The 10,937-nt window shown below is 37.3% G+C and overlaps 1 protein-coding gene across 4 annotated transcripts in view; it reads left to right on the plus strand.

Annotated features, from left to right (window-relative positions):
* Positions 1-9,448, plus strand: part of RBM33 (RNA binding motif protein 33) — a 99,547-nt gene extending 90,099 nt beyond the window's left edge. For all 4 annotated transcript variants that reach the window (XM_032181036.1, XM_032181037.1, XM_032181039.1 and 1 more), the window contains 2 exons: positions 5,639-5,727; positions 5,914-9,448. In XM_032181036.1, the coding sequence (XP_032036927.1) occupies positions 5,639-5,727; positions 5,914-5,962 (138 nt within the window). In that variant the 3' untranslated portion in view covers positions 5,963-9,448. The remainder of the gene's footprint in view (positions 1-5,638; positions 5,728-5,913) is intronic.
* Positions 9,449-10,937: the final 1,489 nt, after the last annotated feature.

Consider the following 10,937-nt stretch of genomic DNA (forward strand, 5'->3'; position numbering starts at 1 on the left):
CTAAATTCAGATCAAATTCATAGGGCGGCATGATATTTTGTCAAAGATAAACTCATTTTTATTGTTGTAATGGAGATCATAAAGCTAAGGATTGTTTTGTGCTATGTATTCTTTGAAAATGAGAGAACAGATCATTAGTAGTATATGAAGACCTGCCTGTCTGATGGTTTTAGCTTCTTTTTGATACTACCTCAGCTCTAAAACCATTTTTCTTCCATAAATGTCATTCATCTGTGGTACTTGTGTGGTATCTGAACATTATTGAAGGAAGCATTTAATATAGATTTGAATGTGTCTAAGCAACATACAGTTATGCATTTATTATCATGTTACTCACAATTTAGAGTATAAACAAACCAAAACTCATGTAGAGTTTGTAAGAAGAAAAAGTCTTATCTCTAATAGCATGCAACACATTTATCTTATGGCAGTCTGGTTTCAGCCATAGCTGTTACAGACTTGAACCTGGAGCAAGTCACCGGCATAGTTGTGATCACTGTGATGTTTCTGGAAATGTGGTGTTCCTGGAGGGCTAGCACTTCTTACAAAGGACTGGTATTTTTGCAGAGACTTGCAGTTGGTCCAGCTGATTAAATGTAACAGCTTTCTAGGAGGTTATTTTGAAATGACCCTGTGAATGTGCAAGCACTTGGCCTGTCCTAAGAATGTTATGGGTGCTAAAAATACTGAATTTTATCACTGAAAATAATGACTGCCCAGTTATTCTAAAAGGTGACAAAAATAGGGGTCTTAAAATAACGAGGTAGTGTGATTAAGTTATGCAGAATTAATTTTGTGTGTAATTTCCTAGCACGTAGGAAAAGCTGGTAAAGTCCATAAGATAATGCCTTGAAAAAAAATGTTGAGGTGATAAAATTCCACAGGTTGCATGCCCAATCTGTTTCTTCAGACAACATCACCTGTTAACTGAAGCTGTTAACATCACCTAAGTGCAGGATCAACTCTAAACTACATCTCACCCAGAATTCAAGGAGACAGAAATAATCCAGTAAGATGAATATGCAGTTATTTTATTTCAGGTTTCCACTGAAGTGGAACACTTGTTTGTATTCCCAGCCGATAGCCCATCTGTTCAGGCTCAGGATAGCAGCAGGTCAGGACCTACACACTCCAGCAAAATTGTACTGACTTGTTCGGTGCCTGACAGTCAGCCTCGTTGTTCTCTTAACAGTGTAAGCATGAAGTTCGGAGTTTATATAGTAGTACAAGTAAATGTATGTTGTCTCAAAATAACAGTAGACATTTTCAAGAGACTTCTGATAGCAAGCTAAATGCTCATATTTGCACGTTATCAATAATGATTTGTTTGAAAACACAATGTAGATCATGTCTCATGTTGTGATATTATAAGTCTTTGTCAGCAAAGGTATTTGTGATGGCATTTCAGGCTATGGTATTCATATAGTGAAAGTAAATTAATAAATTATTTCGTGTTAAAACAAGACCAAAAACATTTTTTTATATCTAAATGAGGCAAACACAAATCTGCACCGTTTTCACAACCATGGTTTGAGTGTAGTGAAGGTTGAGAAATTGTATTAAAGCTGTTTAATTGGAGCTTTTGAACAGTTTTCAATTAGAGGAGTATCATTTGTGTAGCGTTCGTTTATCCTTTTGTTGTGCAGTCCTAAATTCTCTCTTGCTGAAAAAGCACAAGAGCATGTAACTGCAGTAGTTGAGAAGATTGATGCTGGAAGTGATTGTCCTACTGCTGGGCTCTGTGAGTGCATTACATGGAGCCTGTTCAGCAAAGGATCAGATGGATTGGCTTACTGCAGCCAGTGGAGATCCAGCGTGGCACACCGATCCATGCTGCTACGGTGGCTCCCATCTGGATTCATTAGCCAGATGACTGTGGGAAAATTTTGATTGTTAGAATTGATGTTGAGGCTTTGAAATATAAAATACTGTTGGGGGAATTGAATAAACTGAGAACTTTCAAGTAAGTTCAGGCTGAGTATAAATGGTTGCTGCTTCCACTGAAAATCAGCTGAAAACCTTTTACTTTGTTTCACCATATTGACAAGTGAAACTGAATGTTATTAAGATGCTTTTCAATAGACTTATCCAAGAACAGATGCTTTGTTGCCAAAACAACTGAGTATTAAAATTAAAACTTAAATCAGAATTGTTTTGGTTACATTTTTTTTGCTTTGGAAAATATGACAATAATACAACACAAAGATGAGCAGGCAGTGACATATCCAAACTAGTCAGCCAGTAAGCTTTATTAATTCATGTGAAAGCACAAATATGTTGTCTACAGTAAGATTTAGATACTTTGCCTTTCTAATTTCACTAATAAGCCTCTACTACGCCGGAATGTCTTTCTTTAGTCAATCTTGTATGCTAATTACTGAGCAGCTTCTTAATAATTTATCATTACGGGTGTATGAGCTGCAAAATCAAATTTTGCTTTTCTGCGTTTCAAGCATACTAAAGTCATAATTGATCAACTATTGGAAAAAGAGCACATTTTATCTCTTCTGAAAATGATCACATCCTGTGAGTATCAGTTGTTAGCAGAACTAAAGGCAGCTCAGGAAAGGGGAGAGAACGAGGTGACAGTAGGACTTGCAGGGTACTCGCTGTTGTCCAACTGCTCTCTGAACTATTTGTCCTTTCAGTGATTCAGACAGGTTTTTCTTATATTAATCGTTTCAGGTTCTTTGGGTCGTAATCAAGGAAACAGATTTACTTCTCTTGTTTGTTTGTTTGTTTTTTTTTAAAATTACATTTCTTCCTTTTAACTCTTAAAAGTGTCTTCTTTAAAAAATGTTTTACTTAATGGCTGTAATTAGTTTTTAGTCTTTAAAACTTATTCTTTAGTCTAGACTGAAAAGGTGGTGGCAAGAGAATACAGTTCTGTAAGTTATAATAAAGGGACATCTGTAAAGGAGAACACAAACTTCAGTACCTCCCTCATCCAGTCCAGCAGATTTCTATACATACAGGAGAACTGAGCTTTTTTCCAAGTTCATTCTTTGGTGCTTTGTGCAATTAGATAGTATTCATGTTGGTAAAATGTGCTTAACCTTGTAAAGATCTTTCTGGTTAAAAAATAGACATATTCCTATTTGCTTGTTTTTTTGTTTTTTGTTTTTTGTTTTTTTTTTTAGATAAATCCTATTGCTACTAGCTCAGAAAAGAACAAATTCTAGTTACTTAGCTAAATCTTTCCCTTATTGCAAGACTTCCGAAAACTGTACAGTGCAAATTAACCAACTGGAACTTTTCTGCTGGTTACTTTGCTCACTTTTTTCTCAGTTATTTCAAATTTGAAGCTGATAATTTCCTCATCGTTTCCTCTGCTTTCACTTTAAAATTGTCAGAGTAATGGAAATATTAAACTTCTGTGATTTTCGTAGTGAAAGGGAAGTTTCCTGTCAATTACAAGGTAGTGCAAGGTAGCCAGTGCTAAAATTAATGACTTCAAAATCCACAGATGGATAAACTACAGAAAGAGCCTACAGCTGAATTGTCAGGCTTAAAAATAAAGAAATGCGACTGTCAGGTACCACAGCTCTTGTTAAATAAACGTGTTCTCAGCCTGCTCCAAAAAAGATATAAGTAGGCAATTTTAATAGCAAATTTCATCCTGACGTTTGACATCTTGCTTAAAATGCTGCATGAGATTGAGCAAGCACTGCACACAGTAGTTGGATAAAAATCCTTTCACTGAGACGTCTCAAAGCATGTTACCCTTGAAAAATGTATTGAGTGTGGTTGTTTGTGGTTTCCCAAGGAACAGTTGCTTGTCTGAAGATATTTGGTATTTCTTCAATAGATGATATGAAGTTTTTGCAGATGGAATTTAAAATTTTGGAGACTGACCTAGAGAAGGCTAGAGTCACTGACAAGTGTGGGGATGCTGCTAAGTGCAGGCGATACACAGGAACAGAGAATTAAATTTATATGTGACAACCAGGAAATTACAAGGAAACCTAGAAAAGTTTTGAGGTGACTTAATACATATTAGGCTCAGTGCAAAATTGGACTGACTTTATGTGGAAACTTAGGCATGGAAAGCAGGAATGGTAGGTATATAATTCTGTATGCAAAGCCATGAGAATGGTGGGGAGCTGGAAGCTGAATGACAACAATTGTCTTCAGTGTTCTGCAGCCTAGGCAATTAAACTTCAGAAACTTATCGTGAGATACTGGAATCGCTGTGACATTGAGCTTCAAAATTGTGATTGAAACTTTCAGAAGATGTTTTAACCTAGTTACTGTAAAATCCCTGTGGCCTGTGTTCAGACATCGGTGTAGCAGGATATTTCCATCCTGGATGTTCTGTCATGATGAATGCCTCTCGCATGTTCTCAGGGATTGTTGGGAGTGCACATATTTAATTTGTAAAACTTAATTTTCTCGTATTTCTGAAGTGTCTTTTTTTTAGGGGGGGTGGTTAGACTGTTCTAACCCGAAGTATCAATTTCAACCTTAGTAAGGCTGTTAACTTCTCATCACTTGGTTTGTGAGAGTGACGGGAGGCCTCATGGCGGCCTGCAGCTCCCTCACAAGGGGAGCGGAGGGGCAGGCGCTGAGCTCTGCTCTCTGGGGACAGCGACAGGACCCGAGGGGACGGCATGGAGCTGGGACAGGGGAGGGTCAGGCTGGGCATTTGGGAAAGGGTCTGCACCCAGAGGTGGTCGGGCACTGGGACAGCCTGCCCAGGGCAGTGGGCACGGCACCGAGCTGCAGGAGTTCAAGGAAGATCTGGACACCACTCTCAGACACGGGCTGATTTTTGGTGGTTCTTTGTAGAGGCAAGAGTTGGTCTCTGTGACCCTGGTGGCTCCTTCCAACTCAGGATATTCTTTGATTCTATGACTACAAAGACCACAGGGCCACCGGTCAACGGGGAACAGGGACATGAGTGCTCCAGCTCCGTAGCTGAGGCGTTTTCTAGTTCTAGAGGCCTCAATACTACATACCTTTTGTTGATTCTTACAGCATTGTGAAATACTGCTTTCTTAGTAAGAGAAACATATATCTCATGGACTTCTGCAGGCAAATGTGTTGTATCGTTTCCCATTACTGGGACTTGGATATTTAAATTTGTGTCCTAAATCATCTCATCAAGGTCACAGGATCATTAGTGTCTGTCAAAAGCTAACCATTTGTATTGAAATAGCACGAGGATACACAGTCCAGAGATCAAAACTTATAACTTTTTGCCCGTTTGCCACTTTTTCCCCGTTTCTGCTCTGGTTTGACCTGTGAAATGCTGTGATCCATTAATGTAGGTCAGGTGAGCGAATCCAGGTGCTTGTGTGTGAAGTGAGACTGTGCCCATCTGAATGCTTCGCAGTCAGTTGGTGGAAGTCGGGCTGCAGGGTTTGTTTCATCTGTATGGATCAGATTGAAGAATTGTGGTCTTTGCTTAACCGGCGATAGTCTAGGTTTTCCCTTTGGCACAGTTGCTTAACATACCAGCTTTCAGCTAGGCCCCTGACTGCAATCAGAAGTCTCTTTCCATTCCATAAACACCAGTAAGTGTTTCTGAGAAAAGAAATAAAACAAAATTTTGATAGGTTTGATGCAAAATGAGTTTTCTTTAAGTGTAATTTTAGTTGAATAATAAAAATATATTTTGACTTTTTTGTCTCTACAGAGTTTACAGATGCTTCCTCAACAACGGAAAGCCATAGCAAAATTTAAGGAGCCAGCACATGCTTTAGCATTTCAACAGAAATTCCACAGGTAAGTAAGCACTGCTGCAACCTTTGGTTCACTCCCTCCCTTCAAAAGATGAAATTAGTCTCCTCTGATCAATGTTTCTCTTAATCTATTCAAGCATCTATTTATTGGTGACCTTCATAGAACCTTCTTGTCTGATCTCTATCCCTAGAATAAGCTTGAGTACGAGTTTTACGTTTCTTTTAACAGGCACATGATAGATCTGTCCCACATAAATGTGGCACTGATAGTTGAGTGATGTCTGCTGAGAAATACATACACTAACAGAAGCCTATTGTGGAGCGACACGAGACACGGTGGCACAACCATCAGGTTCTGAAACCTTTCAGCTTACAGTCTTTAATTGCCATGTTGAACTACAGAAAGCAGCGAGATGTCCTCAAGAAGAGCAGAACTTGAGAGGGATCTGCAAAGGTGGAATTTCTGTTCAGTTTGTTCACGTTCTGTTGTAACCACATGGAACTACAGATTTTTTTCAAAATGCTTACAGTGCATGCAGACACTGTTCTTCAAGATACTACTGTGTGACCACAGTGACTTGAGAGAGAACGTTTACACCGAAAGATCTAAAAACTTTCTTCATAGCAAAGAATATTTGATAATGGTTGCTCTTATCTTCAGTGCGAGGTATTTGAATGAGAACTCACTTTTCTAAACAAAACACGTTAGTTACGTTGTATATCTGAGAGCATAGAAAGTATTCTTGCATAGATTTAAACGTGGTCTACTTCACTGAATAGCAGTAAGCTGAGAAGCTTTGGAGGTGACACTGGAAAACTGTAGTTTCTATCTTTGTAAATATGTTAAGTCTGTCTTTGCATTTTCTATTCCAACACAGACTTCCACCTTCTCCTTCCAACTCCACTTGTTCCATAAAACACTGTGTAGGAAAAACATTGCTGTATTTTCCCTTGGTTTTTAAAAACAAGGATCTTTGCCCTTCAGTAGCATCCTGGGGTAGTTAACTCCAAGTTGTAACTAAGTTGTTTTAAATGATGTTGCCAGATACAAGGAAAAAGAAATATTTAGTGGCTCACTTTAAAAAAAGTTACACAGGAAGAGCGGTGCATTCCTAATAGTTCTTTTGGGCTAGTGTTTCATAATCGCCTTATGCTTTATTTTGATTATTTTTTTTCTTCCTTTGAGATTTACTTTGACTGAACCATAAGAAACCCATAACTGAAAGGATTTAGTTTGATGTGTTGTTCCCAATACATACAACAAGACTATAAGGACGTTGTGAATCTGCTGGTGAACGTGGCAGTTCGCAAAAATTATGTGCAAACATAAAGGAGCTTATATTTTATTCAAAGTAAAATTCATAATATTTCCTTTTGGTTAGAACCATTTAGATGGTATTGCCAAAGGAACAACTTTTTTCAGTTACTTCTGAATAAACTTATTAAAATGTCATCTTTATATTGGATTGAAGTTTTTATGAACATTTCCTTAGTTTTTAGACTGTGAGCTTTTGCTTCATCCTTTATTTTAGGAATACTATTAAGCCTTCCACCTACTATTGAATGGGGGGACTTAAAGAAACTTTGTAGGTTTGTTACCTGAGCAATCACAGAAGAACACCAATGGAACAGCTGTGAATGGGGGCCAAAACAGAAGGATGAACTAAGCAAGTTTATAGTAGCATAGATTTTTTTTTAAAGGTTTAATGGTAACTAAGTAACAGAGACCCATTTGGCTTTTTTACGGAAAGACTGGTCCAGGCTTTCAATTAAGTAAAAGTTGCTTAAAAAAATTATAACGATTAATAAATACTGTTGAGTCTTCTAGGTAAAACTGCTTTTATTCACTGAAATGATACAGAGTAACGTGGTACTTTGGAAATAACTGCACTGGTAAAAATTATAAAGAGTGCTCTAAGCCCATTTCCAACATAGTAACAAGATGCTATAACATCAAGAGAATATTAATGTGGAAGTGAGTTTTATATCTGTCTGTACAGTTCCCCATTTAAGCATATTTCTTAATTACATTCAGCACATACAGTGCTGTTAGTGCTTCAGATAGGCCTAAGCCCAGGACAAAGAACAAGTCTCAGGTAGGAAGTGCCCGGTGGAAGCTGACTCTGAAGACCAATGCCAGGTGATGGCGGTGACTGGCTCTGCCAAGGGCGGTGTAGTTCCTCACTTCCATGAGTGCTAGGACTGCTGTGCTACCTCCTCAGGTTATGTCATTTTTATTTTTAAAAATAAATTCTTATCTTTAAAATGAGTCATTAAACAGTTATTCACCCCACTGTTAGGAAGCAGCTTCTCTGTGCCGAGAAGGATGGGAAGACATCTAGGAATGGAGCACTAATAGTGTGTGTCTGGAAATCTGGGCTAGATGCGAATGCCAGACAGGCCAGCAGCTGAGTTCAGCAGTAGGAACATCTGCAGTTGATCAGCTGTCCTGTCGTAAGCATGTGTTATTGGGGTTAGAGGGTTTCTTGGAGCCTGAGAATATGGGTTTGATTCAAAAGTCAAAGAAGTTTGTAGAAACGCTCCTGCTTTGGGTTTTGAATCTATCCCAAAGAGGCTGAGGTTCAGCCAACTTAAACAAGTTTTAAGAATTTTTATTCAGTTGGGGTTTAAAAAAAAAAAAAAAGACAAAAATGGGTGGCTTTGGAACAAAGACGTGAAATTGCCTCAGATCTATTTAAATGTAGGAGGCAACGTAAACAATGCCTGTTTAATGACTAGATGGATCCTCTTTAAAGGTGGTTGCAGTAGATTGTTGCTTGTGCATAGACAATGTACAGCGCATTGCTGGTTATTTTAGCTGCTTATTGCAGTAGCTGGGTATCAGAACCACGTGTAAACGTACTCACTATATGTATGTATGTCTATATGCCTTTTAGTATACACATACATACATACGCACACCCTGTATTGTCGCCATATCTTACTAATACCTTAAACTCAGTAGCAAAAGTAGCAATTAGGTGAGTCACTTGTGAAAATGTTTGTGTTTTGTTAGTTCTCAAATTCTAACTTAAAACTGGATCTGTTGGCAATGATCAGTTTGAGTGGTACATCTCTTCTAGTTCTATTTGTTGTCTCCTCCCTCCCTTCCCCCCCCCAAAAAAAACAACAAAAAACCACAAAAGGAAGTAGAGGTAAAGCTAGATGAACGTGTTACATCCATGTTCTCTTTCAGCACGTAGTTAAATCTGAACATCTTAAGTTAACTTTCTTGGAAGATCTGTTGCAACCATTATCTTGTTCTTTCTTGATCATGCATTCAAAATACAATGCAAAAAAAAAAAAAAAGGAACATTTAATGTAGTATGTAAATATTGAACTTTTAAAATTAAAATGTTACTCAAAGTGCTTACAGTCAAACACATCTTAGCTACCTGTTAGTTTTTTGTGTTGTCTTATCTAAGTTTAATGGATACAGTTCCATAAATGTTGATGTGTTTTTGTGTATATCTTCAAATTTTTATAAAGATGCTAGTAAGTCAATACATACATCCTGATCTGTGTATTATTTGTTCACAATTTTTATTAGCATAATTTTATAATGATTTTAATAGGCAACTCCAGTAGGTGATTATATTGAGCCATCTTTTTTTTTTGGAATTATTTTGTTTTCATCTGTAGCTCTGGAGAATTCACTTCATAACTAATCATATTTTGCTTTGACTGAAAGATTGGATTGGCCATATGATCTGTGGTATTTTAGCAAAATGTTCTACATTAAAAAAAAAAAAAGGAAAGGTTTTTAAAAAGCTCAACGTTAAAGGGAAAACAGAGTACACTGTCAGACTAAGGCATGGTTTTCTAGGTCTGTTTGGTTCTGCTGTACAAGCACAGATAGGTCTGCTTTGTAATACTGTTCTCAAAAGTTTGGGCTATTTTCGTTTTACACATAATTCAAGTTGGTCTTGTAAAACTTGCTCTCATCACAATGTTAGCAATTGATGTGGCACATAATGTACGATGAAACAATTTGGAGTGTTTGAAAAGCTCAGTACAATTGTTGCTAGGTAGGAGGAGGATGGGTCCATAGCATTTTCACAGCTGAAGGAGCTGCCATGCAAATGTTTTCCCTCTAAGTAGTGGTAAGAGTAAATTTAGACGGGGTAATTGTTCTTGGTCCACCTATATATCACCAGTATGACTTCAAGAAGAATATTGGCATCCCATCTGTAAAGTATCTTCAGGATACATAGCTTATTCCCCAGTTTAATTCTGAAAAATAACTTGAGATTTCCAAATTTCTGTTTTAAAAAAATACGGCCTTCCAGCCACTAAAATGCCAAGTAGACTGAGCATTTTCGTTTGATGTTAGGTTTCCACTGCAAGTGTTTAGATGAGATTTTTTTTTTTTTTTTTTTTATAAAACTGTAGGTTATTTGAGAACATGTGCCTTGAGGGTCTTCATAGTTTTTTTTCTCGACATAATCTAGCTACTTGGAATCAGAAACAATTTTTTATTTATTTTTAAATATTTTTTAAATAGTATTTTTTATATTTATATATAGTATCTTCTGTTTAGCTTTATATTGTGCAGTTACCTGAGAAATTGTTGTATGCACTTTCTATGGTTACAGAAAGTAACTGTGTGTATGTATGTGTGTGTGGGTGTGCTGCCCTTATACTACGGGTGAGAGGGCGGGAGGGAGGGTGTGGGTTTTCATTTGCTGGCTTTTTTTTTGCCTGTTTGTCGTACTGGGGAGATTTCCTGGATTTGTTCTCTGGCATAGCATTGTGTTGTTCTGTCCTTCGCCTGGTACCATGTTTGTTACGTGGGTTGTGATGCTCGAAGGTAGAAATCTGGCTTTCACGTGCTCCCTGTTAAAAAGGCATTTTTGTTTGTTGAGACATGAACCTTTTTTAAATTATTTTTTGTGCTTTTTAATTTTTAGCAGCATGTTGGATGAGAAATAAATTTGAAGGAAAATGAACAGGTTGCATAAAGTTAGCTATGTTATAAAGGGTATGTATGGGTCATTTAGGGTAACATAGGGCTTTTGTTTCAATGTTACCTTAAATCATGCCTTAACCATTAATTCATAAACATAATTGTGGAAGTATTTTATCTTCAATTAGTGTTAAATCCTAAGGATTTTATGTAAGGTTTTTTTGTAACCTAATTTTTAATCACGAAGATGACTTATTGTCTACATGAGCACAGGGCCTTGTGTACAAAACCTGATTCATATTGGATCCTTACGTATACCATCTTCTGGTATAATATGGTTGGGAAGG

Source organism: Aythya fuligula, chromosome 2 (assembly GCF_009819795.1).
Source record: "Aythya fuligula isolate bAytFul2 chromosome 2, bAytFul2.pri, whole genome shotgun sequence".
NCBI lineage: Eukaryota > Metazoa > Chordata > Aves > Anseriformes > Anatidae > Aythya > Aythya fuligula.